This window comes from Sinocyclocheilus grahami, unplaced genomic scaffold, assembly GCF_001515645.1.
Source record: "Sinocyclocheilus grahami isolate Dianchi unplaced genomic scaffold, SAMN03320097.WGS_v1.1 scaffold356.1, whole genome shotgun sequence".
In the NCBI taxonomy this organism is placed as follows: domain Eukaryota; kingdom Metazoa; phylum Chordata; class Actinopteri; order Cypriniformes; family Cyprinidae; genus Sinocyclocheilus; species Sinocyclocheilus grahami.
The window spans coordinates 445,885-466,255 of record NW_015505535.1 but is presented as its reverse complement, the minus strand read 5'-3'; the positions used below and the strand labels follow the sequence as shown (position 1 = coordinate 466,255).

Genomic DNA, 20,371 nt, shown 5'->3' with positions numbered 1-20,371 from the left:
TCACCCGCTACACTCAGTGAAGACTCTATAATGTTCTTTTAATCTGAAACTTTAGGTATGAAAAGAAAGATACAAATTATTTGGAAATCTTTTGTTTGGGGCTTACAATCAACAAAAGTAAATCACCCAAGAAAGAACACAAGAGGCCTCTTTATATCACAGTATCAGAGCTGAAAATGAAAGTCTGCAGAATTCTCTGTGGCTTGCAGGGAGTTCCCAATGCTTCAATTGTGTCCTTAGAGTGTCAGAACGGGATGCAGACAAACAAGTTTTCAATTAAAAAAAAACATTATTTAACTAATTTATATATTTTTTAATCAGCAATCTTATAATGAAACATTTTCAATGACCTGTCCCTACATGTTGGTAAGTGTAAATCTAAGACTCCCCTGACATTTTGGAAGGCGGGGGTGAATCTGGGCAAAACAATGAAAGTGAAAGCAGGCTGATATTTACAGGAAATCAGGTTGTTTGTAGATGAAGTGGCATATTTTGTCAGTGACCATACTTTCTTTTCAATGGCTCATTCAAACTGTGACTAAAGGCCCATTGATACCAAGGATGATAACTGTAACGATTTAATCATCTTTCTATTTCTGTTGGAAAAGGTAAATCTACAAAGCAACTATAAAATGACGACAGAGGAACAATATTTGGAATCACTTTCAGAGCAATTTTTTGACAACCAATCAATATCCAAATTGAGCATTTGTAGCAGCAGGTGTGTGCCTATAATAAACAGAACTTCATCGTGCGTTGGTGTGGATGCCATTATAGTATTAATATAGTGTAGTATTATTATATAGCTAATTTATCATTATTCTTACCGTTCTTGGTGTGAATGGATCTTAAGTCATGGCAACATTGATTTTGGAAAATGGTGTAAATAATGTATAAATGAAATGTATGCAAAGAAGATGACAAAAAAACATAAGATATATCATGAAAAGAGTGAGAGCAAAGGCACAACACATAATTACATATAATGTGAAAGTCACATTTATTTAATATCAAAGAACTTTATTTTGAAATAATGTCATGTTTAAATGAAATTAAATACAGTAAAATAAAACGAATAAGTAAATATAATATCAAATAAATCATGTTGTAATAACTACATCAAAACATATACATAAATGTTACCAAAAAAAAATTCTAGTCCAACATGTATACAATGCCCTGCATTCTCTGTGCAAATCAGTGTGTTTTTAGTAGGATAAACAGAACAGTGGCCTACAGAACTGACAGGCAGCTGGACTGCAAACACTGGCTGTCAATTCATAGGTCATCACCCTGTGTCCTAGACCCTGGGTTAAACATGCTTTCCACCAACATGCATATGAAATTACAGCCACATAAATTGAATCCAGATAATTAATTAAGACTGTATTTTCATGCAGGACCAAAGGAGATAAAGGTGACTATCTGCACGCAACAGCAGCTCCACTGGAAGTCACAAACCTTCCACATGGAGTTGCTGTTACAACCAGTCAGCACCAAATCTTTGGAGTGCTCCCCCTTTGGACAGCGGAAGGAAGTGTACTCATTCTCACACAACAGTTAGTCTATGTCCCATTCTCACACTATAGGGTACTTCAAGTTTTCTAAAAAATAAATAAATGAATAGAAAAGAAGAAGATCCCCCCCAAAAAAGAAGCGGTGCCACCTGAAATGAAAGCACAGAGAACCAAGTTAGAGGGTTAAATCAGGATTCAGACAATGGCTAATGACTGCCATTAAGCACATGTGAGAGTTCCTCTGTTGGCTCATGACTTTGACCTCTCGTTTCTTTCTCATCTTTATGACATGCCATAGACTCCATTATTGGCCAACAGCGCGTCCAAAGTGCTAAGACTGATCTTGATAACAGCAATTTTATGATGGCAGTCAACATGAGGGTGCTCGGCAGAATTTGTGTATGGGCTGAGAGAGAAAAGGGTGTGTCGCTCAATAATTTATGTGCCTTTATGTCCCTAAGTTTTAATTTCGTAGATATCGCTTCCTTTTAGTCATGAGTTACCCATCCCACATTCTCTATATTGTTCTTTCTCTCCTTTTGGTTTCTTCATTTATATCATATTTTAGACTTTGCCTTGCTGTAAACCTCCCACTGCTCCTTGCTACCTTTGGAAAAACAGCATAATAAAGCAATTAAAGGGGCACACAGCACATGAGTCAGTATGTGTTATCTGCTCCTGTTATCATCTTTTGAATCCACCATGATCTTTCTCATCCCTGCGCCGTATCCAACATTTGTGTAGGGTGAGAGAAAATCAATGGCATGCACATATGTAGGTGGTTCATTTTTATGACAATTCCCAATTGTGGTACTTGATATCGGAGTAAAACTCATGTATTTGATCAAATCTACTTTGTAGAAAAGAAAACAACAGCTAAAAATTTGACATGACACTACATTAAATTGTGACTGTTGTATAAACATGAATTGAGCCAACTTAAGACTGACTGAATTTCAGTAACATGCAATTGACTTCATTTAATGAAAAGAAAAAGTTGAAAGATTTTCAGACTAAACTTACTCTACACCCTTGTAATTGATCTTTGTAAGATCCTGTTTTTGGAAAGTAATGTTTAGAATGTTTGAAGGCCGAACACAAGCCTTTTGCATTCTTTTCCCTTCCTCTTTAAAAGCATTAGCTTCATTTTGTTAGACAATGCAGGTATATTTAAATTAGGATATTAATCTAGCCTTTTACAAATAAACAGACAGAAGTTAACATTGAAAATTCCTACATGAATCAGCGTAATTGCAGAGGGGCAAGGCAAAGATGTGAACTTCACATAAATTTTGCTGGGTTTTTTATACAAATATTTATACAACTTCTCAAAAATGATACATTCCATGTTCCTTACATGTGCACCCATTACTTTATTTTCAATAAAGAGTTACTTACATTCACAGTTCTTCCTCGTGGGAGTCCATATCAGAAAAAAAAGAGAAACGATGCAAACAAAAATCTTCTGAATATAGAGATTAAAGAATTAACAGAAGCATAACAAAATATGGCTATAAAAAATGAAAAAGGAACTGAAAACAGCAAAGTTAGTGACAGCACGACGAGAGAGCCAGCAGGTGAGAGGGGAGCGTCGGTCAGCAGTGCTATGTCAGGCCGAGAGAGGCCAGTTTAAAAGTGATTTGGAGTTGAAGCTTAGTTAATAATTACACTCCCTGTCAATATTTAACATCTTTTTGGCCCTGCCCCTCAAATCCAACATCCTGGACTCCTATGGACTTACACACTTTCTATCTTAAGAATCTATTTTGGATGCTTTTAGGTACATTTATATTTTTAAAACACTTCAAAGCAACACATTTCATTAAAATGGACTATACAAATGTTGTGGGCCAAACAGACGTCTTGCCAGTTTACTATAAACACAATAAACCACTAGAGGGCGCAACGGGTTAACTTATTTTTTAGAGAATCAGATAATTGTTTCTTAAATATCACGAAAACTATTATAAAGTTTTATTTTTTGCATATTCATATGGTATATTCACCTGCTGTGAGTCACTAAGGCTTGATTTATAAATCAGTAAATGTGTGATGTAGGTCAACATCTTAATTACTGGTAATGGCACAACATGAGGTGATGCTGCAAGATTAGAATAGATAAATTAGACTATGGACTCTAAACATTGATCAAAGAATGAAAAAGTAGCCTTTATAACAGGATAATAAAATGCTCATAAGAGAGGGTTAATTATTGCCATTGTTAGGTTAAAGAGCACAGAAATGCACACTGTGTGAAGGAATTTCGATTGTCAAACACAAGAATGGCGCATCAATTAATTGTACCATGACAAAATACTCCAATCTAAGCACATAATATAGTACCCTAGGCAGAGGGAAGTCTGGATGTAATTGGGTCGAAATCTGTTGTGTTTCTAGCGATAAAGAGTTTTGGGACTGGATTTACAGTAAAATAATAATAATGAAAAAACACACACAATCTTACATTGTACTCAGTCTGTTGGAAAATGCTTAAATAATTACAGGCCTGTAAGATAAATGCATTTCATGATGTGTAATGTAATGATGGTTGTTTCTGGGGTTAATTTCAGCTATTTCCCTCACTTTAAAGGAGGAAATCAAGAGGAAATGAAATCTTTCCAGCGGTTACGACCTTGTTATAGAGCACAGGGTCAAACCACAAACATGCAATGTTTTTTGGCTTTCAAAATTTACCAGAACCATACAGGAAATTTTGAGGCTGTCGTCCTGCATATAAAGTCACGCTTCTGGTTTTTTAGTGCAAGTCAGCAGTCAGGAATACTGCCCCTCCACCCTGCAAGGTCTCAGAGTTCAGTTCATGTTGTCATACTTCGTCACCCCCTCTATATTTTATGCCCTTTGCTCTTCAGCTCCTTTAAAATGTTTCCATGGTAAAGTATGTGTCACGTTGAAGGTGTCACTTAGTTATTAGATGCACTAAACACCATAAAAATCTTACACATGGAAACATTTCATTCCTTGAACATCCCTGTCTATAATCAGATCTACAAGTACATTTTACCATACAAGAAGCTTGGACAGAATTTATTTTCTAATTTTATGTGATTCCTTGTTAGTTATAAGTTAACAGAACAGTACTTTCAAATGTAATGTTTTTGAAATGTACAGCTTCACAAATCAGTCATTAGCTACTAATGTTCTCATTTACAAAGTCGACAGTTTCAGTGCTAACCAAGATGTCCCTTATCTTATCAGAGAGGCTAGAATAGGGTGTGTTTAAGTGTGCATAAAGCAATGTGTAATACACACACCCACACAAGCACAGGTATGTGTGGTCATTCACGGTCAAGTCAAGGTCTTTAGACCAGCACAGATTCAAAATTCTATTCTTATCTAAGTAAAATGCACATCAAATTAATTGTGAAAAAGATACTATAAATAGGCCTTGGGAAAGAATTTGAACTTCATATAAAGTAGTATTTTAGAGCCTTTAACACACAACAGGCCGAACCATTTTAATTGGGGTTTCTGTAGAAAATATTTTCTTAAGTGCACACTTCTAATGTTACATTACATTTTCAACTGAGCCAGAAAATGATGAATGAACACATATTTCTGAAACATTCTGCGTTTATGGTATACAGATTCTTCATTAAATTCTGTTCAATATAGAAATGAGGTGATTAACGGGACAAATTGTTTTTACATAAACTGGTTCACTTGTTCCAGTTAAGCAGAGTTTTGACATTTCAAATGCAATTTTAGAATCACATTTCAGATTATTTAATGTTCAAATTCACTTAATGGACCAAAAAAATGACCTGCACCTATTATTATATATCCATATTAAACAGCCTCTCAGGTTTAAGTTTATTCTTGGCCACTGTTGATACAGTTTTACTCAAGGCATAAACTGTATATAAAATGATAAAAATGTCCATTAGAAATTACTTTACATCACTTTTTCACTAGTTTCCTTTTCTTTTTCCCATCTACTCCAGTAACAGTTGCTTCGTCTTTCTGGGCAGCCCTCTTTTTTGTCTTCTCCGTCACTGTTTCCATGGTATCCCAAACCTCATCCTCCTCTGCTTTCACCTCCTCTACATCTCCACTATCATCAGCACTTGATGACTATAAGAGAAAAGCACATAAAGAGTCAAACGTTTAACAAAGTCATTAGGATGCAGTATAAAGGCATCAACGAGAAAGCAACTTCCATTGTTTTTACTGTTGATAGGCAGTTATATAAAAGCGAATCATCAAAACGATGCTCCTGCTGACACTGAACCGCCGCTTACCTCCAGTTCTCTGCTAGACAGCAGCACACAATTGAGTCGTGACTTCAGATATACCTGCACAGAGAAAATATGTTCATTTATACAAACATAACACTGAGTGGGAGGCACTTCTGATTATATGGTACATGCAATCAGATGGAAAGAAGAGGAGAGGGGCTATGCAGAAATCTGCAGAGAGAATGAGACAGAAGAAGTGCAGGGAGAATGGAGAAAAAAAAACTGTTTTCTTGTGCATTCATACCTTGTGCTGTAAAGAACGGTCCTCCAGGCTGTGTACTCTCAGAAAACGATCTAAACCACAAGAGGCCACCAATGGGAGGGAAGGATGACACTGCAACCCCCGCACTGCCCCCGCCAGACCCTTAAGACACCCACACACAAGCCCTGCAGGCAGAGAGAGAAGAAAATGGGGTCAGACAAAACAACACTCTTAGAAGTTCAATAATGATGCAGTGCATATACGGAGAACGGCTGGCCAAATACATCCTTTATACTTGGAACACACAGATCCAGGACAAAAAGCCCTGAGCAATGGAGCTTCAGTTCAAAACAATCGCTTTTGTGCAGATCCAAACCTGCCAAAGAGAAAAAATAAATGGAGCATCCACCTACTGCTTACCTTTCCGGAGGTCAAGGATGGCGAGCTCCCCGTGAGTGTTGCCCACGACCACTGTGCCCCGGCTGGCAGGAAGAGAGAGCGCAGTGAGCGGGTACTCTCCAAACCGAGCCTCCAACACCGGCCTTCTCTGAGGCGTCGAGGGGTCATACACGCGCACCTGACGGAGGAGGAGCAGAACAGAGAGAGCAAGATATTTTGAGTCATGTTTGATCACAGACTTTAACCTTAAGACACAAAGGAAGACATTAATAAATACAATAGCAAAGGGTTAGCGACAAGCTGCAAAAACATGATCAGCTCACAATTTATTTCAGGATCTTTCATAGTGATTAAATCTAACAAACAAAACATTTTTCATTTTAAAACAGCTGATGATGGCTTGAGGATGTGTTTTACTTACACCAACCAATCAACTACAAGCTGAAGGCTTAGTAAAACCAAATAAATGAAATCAAACAGAAATTAATTAGTATAAATACTGACTTCATATAGATTATTTTACATGATTTTGTATTAAAATGATTCATTACTTTACTTGATTCAGTTAAAAAAGGCAAGTGACAGTAAAGACATTTTATGTTAAAAAATTTCAAATAAAATTGTTCTTTTGAACTTTCTATTCATCAAAGAATCCTGAAAAAAATAATTGTTTCCACAAAAATATTAAGCAGCACAACCATTTTCCACACTGATAATAAAAGAATTTTGTAGGATCATCTGCTGAAATTCAGCTTTGCCATCAAAGAAATACATTACTGTTTGAAATGTATTCGAATAGTTATTTTAATTTTAAACAATATTTCACAGTATTACGGTTTATACTGATTTTTTTTTCACATAAATGCAGTATTGGTAAAACTTTTGAATGATAGTGTACATAATTTCAGATGGTCACTGTAAACAAAAAATCTGATATATGATATTTCTAAAGTAACTACATTTATTCCAGATGTCCAGTATAGATACCTTGTAAGAAACAACAGTAGACAAGCACGCATGGATAAAGCCAGAGTAAAGACAAACCTGTTGGTGTCCGGTGCATGTGACTATTTTATCTGAATCTGGGATGAAGCCAATGTCTCTCACCCACACGGGCACTCGCATATCCAACCAGTCATGGGCTACCTGACGGATTGAAGAAAAAAGGTAGAGCTTGAAACACAGAAATCAACTACTGGGGGCTAAAAAGCGTATAGTTTTCTTCTTCTGCCTTACATTTTTGGCTGTGAATATTGGCTTATCTGGTCTCTCCAGATCCCAAACTTTCAGCGGGTTCTCTTTACCCCCTGTAGCCACACGATGGCGCTGTGATGGGTTCTGTTGCATTCTGCATATTCCATTTCCAACATTTACCTCAACCTAAGAACAGAGACAGATGAGGGTGGCTGAGGATCAGATTTACTATAAGTCCACATCTATCTTAAGACTCAACAAAATTATCATAAAGATGAAGAGATCATCATACATTATTCAATTCTAATCTTCAATCTTCAAAATGTAGAAGCAGTACTGCTACTACACTACTAGCTATATAAGGAACAAGTAAAATAGTTAGTGTTGGGTCACTTTATGTGTTTTTAGTGTTTTAGAGACAGAAAACAGCACAATAAAACATCCTCTCCCATTTCTTTTAAACAGTCAGACTCCTCATCTGACCTACAATAAGTAAATAAAAATGAACAAATATACACGCAAATAATAAATACGCAACTGTTAGAAACTCCTTTTGACTGGTTCATTTCTGAAGATCATGTCATTATAATTAATATACAGTGATAAATGGCAGTAAAAATTAAATATATATTTTCTGTGATATTGAGCTGTTTATGGGATCATATTATGGGGACAAAATCCTTTTTTACTGTACTGTACAGAAAGGCAACCTAATGTCTACTTTATCACTGCAACAGATAAACAAATCAAGTGAAAAATATAATGCCTATATATACACTGACTACATGATACAAAAGTTGTATTATTTGATCAATTTATTACATTTGTTCCTGAAATTCACCATGAATCTGCTGGGATTCATTTCTAGATGCAGAGATTGGTGTTGATTTCATTTTTTTTCTGCATTTTTACATTGTAATGTTTAGTAAAAAGTCCTGCAATTTGATTTGCATTAAATTTTTTTAAGTAGAGACATTTCAAGGAAATATGGATAATAACAAATCATTAGTTCAGTGGCCCTCAAGCAAATTAAATGGCACATATGTGGTGCCAACTCACGTGTACTAAACATGGCTAGCTAGCTAGTCAGAAAAAGTGTACAATATGTCGACAAAGAGGTAAAAAACGCCTTACCTTTTAAAATTCCAGTTTCGGATCCAAGCCATATTGAGCATATTTGGCTTTTAGCAGCCATTTGAATGAAAACGAGTGATTTTGGAGTTACTGACTAAATGAAAATAGATCTCCACGTTACTGTCGCACACAACTACGTCCGGGTGTAACGCGCAACCTGAGGACTTTTGGTTCCGTTCCCCACTAATACTGGGTCTACTGACGCTAAACATCAGCGCGAGTTTCCGCATGTTGTCACGCGATTATAGTTACTGTTGGATGAAATTATTATAATCTGTTTCTATTTGGAGTTTTTATCCTATAATTCTCACTTTTTTACTTAAACACAAAATATATTAGATACTAGCAAAGAAAGGGACTAGGGTCTAGGCTAGGCATAATGTTAGGGAAATGTCTTCCATGGATAAAAGTCAGACAGGTTTTCAACAACATGAAGGTGAATAGCCTCAATTATTATTATTTTTTTAAGTTTCCCTTTAATGTTGCTATAAACCAGTAGTTCTTAACCTTTTTGACCCCAAGATAATTTTGATACTTAGCTGCTCATTTTCAAACGTTTTAATTACAGAAACTAGGAGTGACTATAAATTAAAAGAATTAAACAAAATAATTATGAATAATTAAATCCCATCTTCTCAATTATGTTCTTTATGGTTTACACTTTAAAGGGGTCATACGATGCTGCTAAAAAGAACATTATTTTGTGTATTTGGTGTAATGAAATGTGTTTATGTGGTTTAAGGTTAAAAACACATTATTTTCCACATACTGTACATTATTGTTTCTCCTCTATGCCCTGCCTTTCTGAAACGCGTCTATTTTTACAAAGCTCATCGTTCTGAAAAGCGAGGTGTACGCTGATTGGCCAGCTATCCAGTGCGTTGTGATTGGCTGTATACCTCAAGCGTGTGACGGAAATGTTACGATCTTACCATACTGTGATGCCGTGTCCCCGGAGCGACAAGACAAAAATATTAAAACCCATTATAAACGAGGCATTTGTTGCATCCAGTGGGAACATAATTATGGATCATAATGACTAATACTGTCTTTTTACGTGTTGCATTGCATCGCGCCGCGTAAACATAAAACCATGTCTGCATTTGTGATCGGAGAAATTACAAACAACAAGTGCTACTCTACACTGCTCAAAACTGGTGTTTGAATCATAAGTGGCAAATTCTTATGTATAAAAAACATACTTACAGTCTGTGAGTCAGAACAGCTGGCATTGTAGTCTACTCTACCAGGATCAGGAAACAGTCCTCCATAAAATGTGCTGCACACATCTGAATATTTGGGTTGAACTGTTCTGGAACAGTGTTGTAAATACAACTTAACCACTGATTTCTAGTCGTGTCCTCTTTTGGAAGACCAAACAAAGTAGTTTCGCTAGCGGAGGCTGGCTTAAGTGAGCCGTTTTAAGTAGGCGTGGTTGACTCTTAACTTTTATAAAGAATATCTCTTTGGATTTGAGACTTTAGTCTTTGCAACTTTACAGATCTTCTTTATGCACCAAGAGCTTGTAACACTCCAAAGAGAAAGGACAAATTGAAATCGCATCATATGACCCCTTTAATTTGCATGACTTCTACTTTGTAATTACATTGGTTTTAAAATAATGTTTTTCACTAATAGCAATTTCTACCCAACCAATATATGTTATATTCATAATGAATCACTTGCATTTGCCCTAAAATAGCATTTTCTGAAGGACAGTAGAGAGAAGATGCTTTCTGAGTGTGGAAGAATCCACCAGATGGTACTCTTGGACTCCAATAGAAGAGCACGCTGGAAATATCTGTCAGAGGTGTTGTATGTGCTTTAGGATATTTGTCAGTCTTCCTGAAAAACAGAGAGTGCTGCCTATATGGCTGCAGTAATATAAGCAATAAAAGCAAATCAGAATTCTTAATGTTGGAATGATTCAGTCTCTTCTCCCTGGGGAGCATGCCAATCAAATTTCAATATTACCCATGCTTTAAAGAACACACAATAAACAAAGATGGAGACATTGTGGGGATGGTTTGAAAACATGGCTAATGAGAGCAGAAAAAGAAGATCCCCAGGGAGTATTCATTGAAAATGGATTTGACACCATGCAAATGAGGTGGCAGGAAACCCAGACATATTCAAAAGTTTGATATATTACTATATGAACCTTTTTTATGCAGGTTTTCTACAGTTATGGAAAAACTGGAAATAAGAAGAAGTAGAAGAATTAGGTTAGTTGCTTGTAATTATGCATACTTTACTGTTATTACTATAGTAAGTGCATGTAATGTGTAACAAGAACATTGTAAAATAGTGCTACTTATATATTATTATTATACATTTTAATGAATAATAATATGAATACAATATAATAATAATAAATAATAATATTATGGAACACATAATGCCATTTTTAAAATAGTTTAGAATATGAGCATAATTTATGTTCTACTGTAGATACATTTTTGTTTTACTGGAGATATTTGTACAACTTGTAATAAGTTTTTATCATTTTAATCTCTTATTATTATTATTCATCTATTAATTCCCAGGATTGGTATCTGACTTGGAATGTGAAAGCGGCAACAATGGAATTTGTGGGAACCCTGTGAAAAAAAAGAAAGAAGAAAAAACAGATTGTGAATGATATAAAATACCTCTCTTCTACTCATGGTCTTTGGAAACATGACTGCAGATTTGACTACAAAGAAAGAGGTAGAATCAAACCTTTCTTCATCTCTCCTGCAGTGACAGAGACGCACTTTCATCAAGAAGGTAGTAAGAGAATAAAAGAGGGAGGGAGAGAGAGAGAGTGAGAGACAAACAAGGGAAGCCAAAGAAGAAAGACTCGGAGCTCCCTCTGCCACCTCATATCTCTCTAGGGAATGAGAGAGTAGGGCATAAAATAGAGGGACGGAGGAAGAGAAGACTGTTGAATGTACTTGAGCATCGCGTTCAGAGGTAATAACATCACATTTTAATTCTAATCAAAGAGATGGGGGGCCAGCGAGAAGGGCTTTTCCATTGGTTCTGCTTTTGAGATCAAATACCAGCGGGGAATGCTTGAATTGGTAAAAAACTGAGAGTGGCAGAGAAGGAATGAGAGCGAGAGAAAGCGGAGGGTAGGGTAAGGCAGATGAAGGGGGAAAAAGAGAAAAACGCTAAGTTAATTAAGTGTCAGACTTCAGAAAGCTGCAAGGGGAACAAAAGCATAAGATAAAACAGAAAAATACAGCCAGCGCATTCATGCATGTTTGGCTTCTTTTTGCTTTTTCATACCTGGTCGCAGAGCACCCAGCAGCCAATGAGAGACTGTGATGGGACCGACACTGACACTCAGAGCAAAGCAGACCAGAGATTTCTGACATGGTGTCGACCCAGATTGATGGGAGGAAAATGAGGGGAGAGAGGACAGACATAGACAGACTTGCGCCTCTGCTTCAGAAAACACAGGTAAATGCTCTTGTTCTTTCATTCTGTCATGTACCACAGCTAACTTATTTAGCCATTCTTCACCATCATTTTGAACGTCTTATTATTCATGTATACACTGTTTAGAAGGATTGAACACCATTACAGTTTTGTTATGGATTCACACACAACTGCAAATACAAAAATTGGCACATTTTACTTTTTTTTTTGGCTAAATCAACTGGTTTGTTGCATCAGCCAAATCCACCAGTAAATATTTTAAATAAATGCAATAGTGTCTTGGAAATTCACATGTCTACAAAGCCTTGCATAGATTATTCAGGATAATAAGTTAAATATATAATCATAAAAAATGCTTTTTGCTACAAATCTATATTAAGTAAACAATTTTTTTGTTTACACTTGCAGTCTCAATGACTCATTTTGAAGTTCCATCCAAAAGAGTTTCATTAAGATTACGTTGTCAACATGTCTACAAAGCCTTGCATAGATTATTCAGGATAATAAGTTAAATATATAATCATAAAAATGCTTTTTGCTACAAATCTATATTAAGTAAACAATTTTTTTGTTTACACTTGCAGTCTCAATGACTCATTTTGAAGTTCCATCCAAAAGAGTTTCATTAAGATTACGTTGTCATTAATGTGTTAATATATGCATGTTATTATCCATAATAGCAAATCATCAGCACTTAAAACTGATCAATCATCTTTTATTCTAAGACAGAATGTGAATCATTGTAAGACCTGTCAATTAGATCCACATACATGTCCTGTTATTGATTAAAATGACGATGCTGTGACAGGTAAAATGTGTCTAATTGTAATTACTGTTCAACACATTCATCCATTCATTACTTTATACACTCTTAAAAATATCCATGGAAGCTTTCCACTGCATAAAGGCTTTTAATAATATCGATTATTCAAATATTCTTCACACTTAAAAAATTATTCTTTTAAGAACTGTTCACTGAAAGGTTCTGCTGTGGCATCACTGCCAAAACTCCCTTTTGGAACCTTTATTTTTAAGAGTGCAACTGGAATCAATGTCTGTTTTTCAGATTGTATACCGAGGACATTCATCCTCCGATGTGCCCACAAGATATTTTTTAAGGTGTTCTGCTGTAAATAAGGTGTGTGGACCCAGTGTGCAGCACTAATCTTAGAGACGGGGGAGGGGAGCGATTCTCCACATACATACAAACCCCCCTCGCTGCCAATCAGAGAAAAAGACAAGAGAGGCAGAAGGAGAGCAAGTGAAGGAACAGGGGAGACGGCAGAGAGACTGAAAAGAGGAAACAGCTCAAGCAGTTATCTTAGGTGGACAGAGAGGAAGAATTAAAAACGAACACACACTGTCCAGCCACACGTTACAAGGCGCTCCAGCCAGTGGAGGCGGATAACCAGCCAGACGCCTCATATCTGCAGCTCCAGACCAAGAAGATTCCTCTCGAATTCTCTCCCGACTTCATCCTAAGATGGGCCGCAAGCTTTAAGAGGAGATACAGAAGAAGAGGGAAGTGCTTTGTAACTTCCTTGAAGGGGGTGAGAGTGTAAGGAGAGTGACAGAGAGAGAGAGAGAGCAGGGGAAATTTCCCCCTCGCCCTCTCGACCCAGATCACCGTCAGGCTGGCTGGCACAGCCATGGCCTTCACCTTTGCGGCCTTTTGCTACATGTTAACACTTGTGTTGTGCGCTGCCCTCATCTTCTTCGTCATCTGGCAGGTACGTCTGCAGTTTTACACTTTACTCAGTGAATGTGAATTTGTACGAGTTCCTGTTACCTGTAACACTGTCACACTTCCATTTCAATTGGTGTCGGGATCCATGCCATCGCCAAGTGTCTGACTGCATGAGTGTGAATGTGTGTGTATTTGTGTGTGAGTTCGTGCCAGTTTTTTGGGTGCAGAGACTGGTGTGTGTCTGTCCAAGCTGTCTCCCCTGCCCTTAACAAGAGGCCTTATCCATGAGGTGAATACAAATCACGGCAGTTATTAATAGAGCAGACATTCTGAGTCATGGATGATTAATGATTTACAGAATAAGTAGACGGATACAGAAAAAAAAGGAAGTAGGAGGCGGGAGTCTACCTGTGTGTATATGCACACAAACATACACATACATACAGTCAATAATGTAAATCGCACAAAATCTTAAGAACGATTATATATATAAAAAGAGAATATATAGTGTGTTGGATTGGTCCAGACGCTACACGATTATATTATGGAAAAAATAAGAAATAATATTTTACGTAGAAAATTAAGCATATGTTTAGGACCATTATTTGAGATATTAAGCACATTCATTTTAATCACATATTTATTTTAATTGAGCAAATAAGCACATTTCTCCCCTTAATTCTCCATACAGTATAAATATATGTAATAATGTATATATAATGTATAAATAAATTTGTGCTTTAAAAAAGTATTTATACATCACTGTACATCATGTACATACTTCCCTTTAACTTTGGAAGATTAAATTCTGCAAAAAGTTTTATTACAGTGAGTAAGAAAATCAAAACAAAAAAACTATATTACATTGACAATATAATGACAATATAATGAGAATTACCATTGAAAACATAAAAAGCAACTTCTAGGTGCTTTTCGCAATGGAGATTGTAGGGGAAAATGTCATGAAAATTATTTTACAACAATATCAATATATTTTATATATTGCAAAAACAATGTATATTTAATGTATCGTGGGTCGTGGGGTTAAAAATGTAAAAAATATAAATTCATCAAAAAATATTTTTCTTTTCATTTTGAGGTGTAATGTGACTTAGACATGTTTTAGTGAGATTCACCAATGCACACAAACACAGAGAGCGAGAGCGCTGAAGAGGAAGTGGTCAACAGCTTATTTGAACTCTACTGGTTGTGCTGTGCCAGACCACTGTCTGTAGAATCACAAATGAAATTTGCACAGTCGCCGCCAGAGACTTCAACATCATCTGTATTCTTCATATTAGAGGCGGCATTCTCGCAAAAGGCAACAGCAGACAAACACAATGGCCCTGAACTGTTCAAATCTGTCTGAAACACTAAAACACTAGAGAGCAGAGGTTTCAACTTCTAAAACACAAGCGCTGAATGCCAAACCAGAAGTCAGGGATATTTTCAGATCGGCATTAGACCGCAGACCTTACTTGTAAGACGTTCAAAAGGCCATTAAGAAACAGACTTGAAATGACTGAGCATTGACTAATGACAGGAGTGGGAGAGATTCTAAACATGAGTCATTTGGTGAGTGTGTGTGTGTAAATGTATGTGAGAGAAGGAGAGAGTATGGACACAGAGAGTGAGGGAGGCTTGAGTGTCTGCGTATGCCGGCGAGAAACCATGTTATTGAGAATGCTTATCAAACCGTAATTTGGTTCTGACACCCCATCCCCCTTTCCTCTCCTTCTCCCCCTATCTTTGTATGGCTCTCAGCCAATAAGAATGAGAACTCACTTCTATAGCAACCATGACGCCTGCTTAGGGGCTCGTTCGATCACCATGGCAACTGCATCTGTTTACAGAGAACAAAGTGAGGGGATGGCAGGAGATATGGATCTATATGGGGAAAAGGAAGGAGGGGAGAACGTAGCTTGAAGCTATAGGAATGGCTAGAGAATGAGGAAAGTTAAAGATAAAAAGGGCCACAGATGGTACAATCACCCTTCATAGTCTCAAACCTCCAAAATGTCCAGTGGTTTTGTTTAAATGCTTGTGTAACACAAATTCTCTTTGTCTCTTCTCAAGATTATTGCGTTTGATGAGCTGCGCACAGACTTCAAAAATCCCATCGATCAGAGCAACCCCACCAGAGCGGTAAGGCTTTTCTTAGATCACGATTCCTTTCACACAGCATAAACTACTCAGCATCAGTCTCCCAACTGTGAACAGCAGGTTTCAGAGACACTGAAATGGCATACAGGCACATATGTGAACACACATGCAGAAACATGCAATCTTATTGCGCTCTTCTGTTTTTCCTCAGAGGGAAAGAATATTGAACATCGAGAGAATCTGCAACCTCCTCCGAAGGGTGAGTGAAATTGTGGCAGATCAAGTCAAGTGTAAGCATATATAAAGTGGGGAGGACATGCAAGAGAAGGTAGCTATTTTTTTTTTTTTACTTTATAATAGTGATGCACTGATTCTTGCAATTCTTGCCTATAGCCCTAAGGTATTCTGGCCGATACTCCTATTTTTTACTAAATAAATAAAAAATAAAACAATACAAATTATTTTAAATGCTTCAGCTATATTCAGGCATTACAACATTGTAATATACAGTATAAAAAAATCGAATTAATAACATTAACTGTGTTATTAAATTAAGTAAATAATTAGTTTATAAAGATCCTATGTATGCGTTAAATTTCCAATGTTAGCTGATAATGATAAATCCAAAGTTGTGGCATGAAACTCTAGATGGCGCTGTCCGATAGGTCAAACTCAATCTGACATAATGACATCATCATCATCTGATTGGTTCTTTTTGTATCAGCAGCCAATGAGCTCGCTGCTCAACATTCAAATACTTTGCTAGTGCTTGCGGTAACAGTTGCAGCGTGCTTCAGATACCCTCCACCTTCCCCAGCTCCACCTGCATAGATCTGCTACGGGGTGATTCATGTATGCTATGTGGGTTATTTCATGTTATATGTGCAGCAGCAGTATTTCTTGCTTGCTTACAGCAGCATGTTGTGGATGTATTGGCAGTAGCAAGTCTCCGTACTTGCTCTGCCGCAGCAGCAGCAGCAGCGTAGCACATCTATTCCACCAAGACCAAACACAATAATACTGTCATGTACATTAACGTGCCAATCCTTCTGAGAGCTGTCATGACAGAAATGATAAAAATCTAATATCGGCAATAACTAATAATACCGCTGATGTATACACTCATTCAAAAGTTTTGGGTCAGTTTGGGGTTCTTTTTTTTTTAAAGAAATTAGTACTTCAGCTTTCTATTCATTAAAGAATCCTGAAAAAAAGTTTCATTATTTCCACAAAAATATTATGTTTGTTGAACACCAAATTAGCATATTAAAATAATTTCTGAAGGATCATGTGACACTGAAGACTGGAGTAATGGCCACTTCAGTTTTGCCATCAGAGGAATAAATTACATTATAATATATAATAAAATAGAAAACAGTTATTTTATTGTCATTTATAATATTACTGTTTTACTGTATTTTAATCAAATAAATGCAGCCCTGATGAGAGTAAGAAATGTCATGAAAATGCAATTTTATATATACTCTTAGAGTATATTCAGGGCCCTATAGGGGTTGATTGGAAACCCTTGTGTTAAGATTCTGTATCTCCCAAACAACCACAAAACAGTCTACTTCTGGTCTTCCTGAAAGTGGCATCACTGTATCTCTTTTCATTTCTCTTCCCCCTTTTCTTGCTCTGTACTTGGATGCACACTCATATCTTGCACACACAAAGAGTCAGAACTGAATGTGCAAAAGATGTCGAATATGTGAATTCATGCTTATAAACATGACGAGTGTTTTTTTCCCCAGCTGGTGGTTCCAGAGTATTCCATCCACGGGCTGTTCTGTCTGATGTTCATGTGTGCAGGGGAGTGGGTGACTCTGGGCCTTAACATCCCCCTGCTTCTCTATCACCTCTGGAGGTACAAACTGTCCCTCACTTACATGAAATTTCAAAATGGGTCCCTGTTGCAATTCCCCCTCACTTTTTATTTCCCTCAGGTTTTTCCACCGTCCTGCAGATGGGTCTGAGGTTATGTATGATCCAGTGAGCGTGATGAATGCAGACATTCTGAATTACTGCCAAAAAGAGTCCTGGTGCAAGCTAGGCTTCTACCTTCTCTCCTTTTTCTACTATTTGTACAGGTAAACCCTCCTCATTTATATATCATCTACCCATTTAGATATCCATATAAATATGTTATGAGATCTTATGTTTGGATTTTATTGTTGGCATTACGATTACCTACTTCATCATCTGAGAGGAACAATTGACTTTAAGAAATGAAAGAAACGAAAAAATTCAGCGGCACAGCTGTTTTCATCATTTATAATAATAAGAAACGTTTCTTGAGCACAAAATCAGCATATTAAAATGATTTCTGAGGGATCACAAGACACTGAAGACTGACTTTGTCCTAGAATGTCTTTTCTTAATTAAGATGGTGAACGTTTGTTTAGTATATCTCTCTTGATTAATTTCTCTCGATCTCTTTTGCAGTATGGTGTATGCTTTGGTCAGCTTCTAAGGGATCAAATGAAGGACAGATGATTGTGAAAGGAAGGAGAAAAAACGACAGAATAAAGACCGAACTATGTCGCGCTCTCCTCTCCCTCATCCACAGACCTTGTTCAGCTCCTCCTCAGATCTCCTGGGTGGGGATGGACGATGGACAGATGTAGAAAAAGCTCAAGACAAGGAGGCATTTAAAGCTGTCAATGTAAAGCTGCCTCAGTTACTGCCATTAAAAAAAAAAACAAGTGGAGATGTGGACCAAAAGAAAACGAGTGCAATAGAAAGAGAGATATATGGTGAACAAAAGACTCAGGCAGTGTAGATGTTTTTTAACACCATTGAATTTCTCAAGGGCTGCTGAAAATTTCCACTGCTCATAGCAACAAATGGTTCTTAATGTCTACAAAGAGACACGTAAAGTGCTACTGAGGCCATTACAGAATGTGTTACCTTGAATTTTAAATCAATAGACCGTGGACTTTGTCACAACGTCTTTTTCTTCAGATAATTTATGTCAAAGTATTTAATAACGGCTAAGTATTTGCTATTTCAGTATTTGTGGTAGATAAATGTACCCTGTATGTAGAGGTACGATATAATAATTGATTAAATTCTGAATATATGGCCAGGGTAGTTCTATTAGTGTCCTTAAACATCCGGACAAGAAGTATATTTTTACGTAAAATCTGATGGTGACGTTTACAAAGACATTTCAAAGCAAATTGACCAATGAGATAAGTATCACAAACCGGGGAAACTGTTAGAGCAGCATCACATCTGAGGACTGACACCCCATGTTTCGGATTCATCTATTATGGGCCGCGGTGAGGACAAGCGGTCAAGCAGAACGGCAGACTCTTAATTGAGACGGGCGTGCAGGACGGCCGTACCGGAGGGAAGAGAGATCCGACCCCAACCTCTGCCGGAGTTCAAATACTCGATAGACTGTGACAAATCATAAAAGCACTTTTGGAATGCCAACAGATGAACTGTAGCAAACAACAGAGGAAGACTCATTTGTGTTGAGTGGGCTGATGTGCGTGAGACAGCCGGACACAGCGGACCGTGATGCAGATGATGGAGACACTGGTGTCGGAAAAACGTTCGCCGATGATGATGCTTTGGACAACGGACTGATGATGACGGTCTCACATCGAATACAAACTTTTCAGGCAATCTTCTGTGTTGTTAGACTATATCCGACATTTAATGCCACTCTGTTCCGTGTATCATAAGGCCTCTCACCTGGAGTTCCTGTTTTGTGCTGTGTCCATCAGTCTGCTAAGCTAAACAAGTAGATTAATGATTATTTACCTAAGCTGTGTGTAGTTCTGGCTTTGTAGATGAATAGAGTGGCTGAACGTATCTCTCATGAGCCACTTCACTAGCTAGAACAGCTTCATATTCAACTTAAAAGCAAGCAATTTAATAATGACACAGTCTGAGTGCTTTTTGGCAACTCTTCGAACTCCCGGGTCTTCTTTCCATCTTGGCTTTGACTTGATGTACCCTCAAAAATGTGAATATATATCCTGGACAATCGCTAATAGCACAGGAATGTGGGCCGAGAGACAGCTGACTGGGTCTTCATTATAGACGTCATCACTGAGTGTATTTTTGTGATTAATATTAGTTCACATGCAGTATCTACATTTAAGAATACCTGCATGATTATGTCTTTTATACATGATTCATTAAAGGGTTAGTTCACCCAAAAATGAAAATTCTGTCATTAATTACTCACCCTTGTGTTGTTCCAAACCCGTAAGACCTTCGTATATCTTCGGAACACAAGTTAAGATATTTTGGATGAAATATGAGGGCTCTCTGACCCTCCCATAGACAGCAAGGTAGCTACCACGTTCAAGGTCCAGAAAAGTACCAAGATGATCGACAAAGTAGTTTGTGTGACATCAGTGGTTCAACTGTGACATTACGAAGCTACGAGAATACATTTGTGCGCAAAGAAAACAAAAATAACGACTTTATTCCA

The 20,371-nt window shown here is 37.2% G+C and overlaps 2 protein-coding genes across 2 annotated transcripts; one reads left to right on the top strand and one right to left on the bottom strand.

Annotated features, from left to right (window-relative positions):
- Positions 1-5,203: 5,203 nt before the first annotated feature.
- Positions 5,204-7,809, bottom strand: LOC107548868 (WD repeat-containing protein 74-like). Its single transcript, XM_016229704.1, has 6 exons — positions 7,611-7,809; positions 7,419-7,520; positions 6,396-6,552; positions 6,018-6,160; positions 5,777-5,830; positions 5,204-5,609 (listed from the first exon to the last, which is right to left on the bottom strand). Exons 1-6 carry the CDS (start codon positions 7,719-7,721, stop codon positions 5,436-5,438), a joined length of 741 nt encoding a protein of 246 aa, XP_016085190.1. The 5' UTR covers positions 7,722-7,809; the 3' UTR covers positions 5,204-5,435.
- Positions 7,810-11,441: 3,632 nt separating this feature from the next.
- LOC107548867 (protein cornichon homolog 2) lies at positions 11,442-19,789 on the top strand. Its single transcript, XM_016229703.1, has 8 exons — positions 11,442-11,657; positions 11,986-12,149; positions 13,195-13,858; positions 15,892-15,960; positions 16,130-16,177; positions 17,673-17,785; positions 17,865-18,008; positions 18,364-19,789. Exons 3-8 carry the CDS (start codon positions 13,778-13,780, stop codon positions 18,389-18,391), a joined length of 483 nt encoding a protein of 160 aa, XP_016085189.1. The 5' UTR covers positions 11,442-11,657; positions 11,986-12,149; positions 13,195-13,777; the 3' UTR covers positions 18,392-19,789.
- The last annotated feature ends 582 nt before the right edge of the window (positions 19,790-20,371 follow it).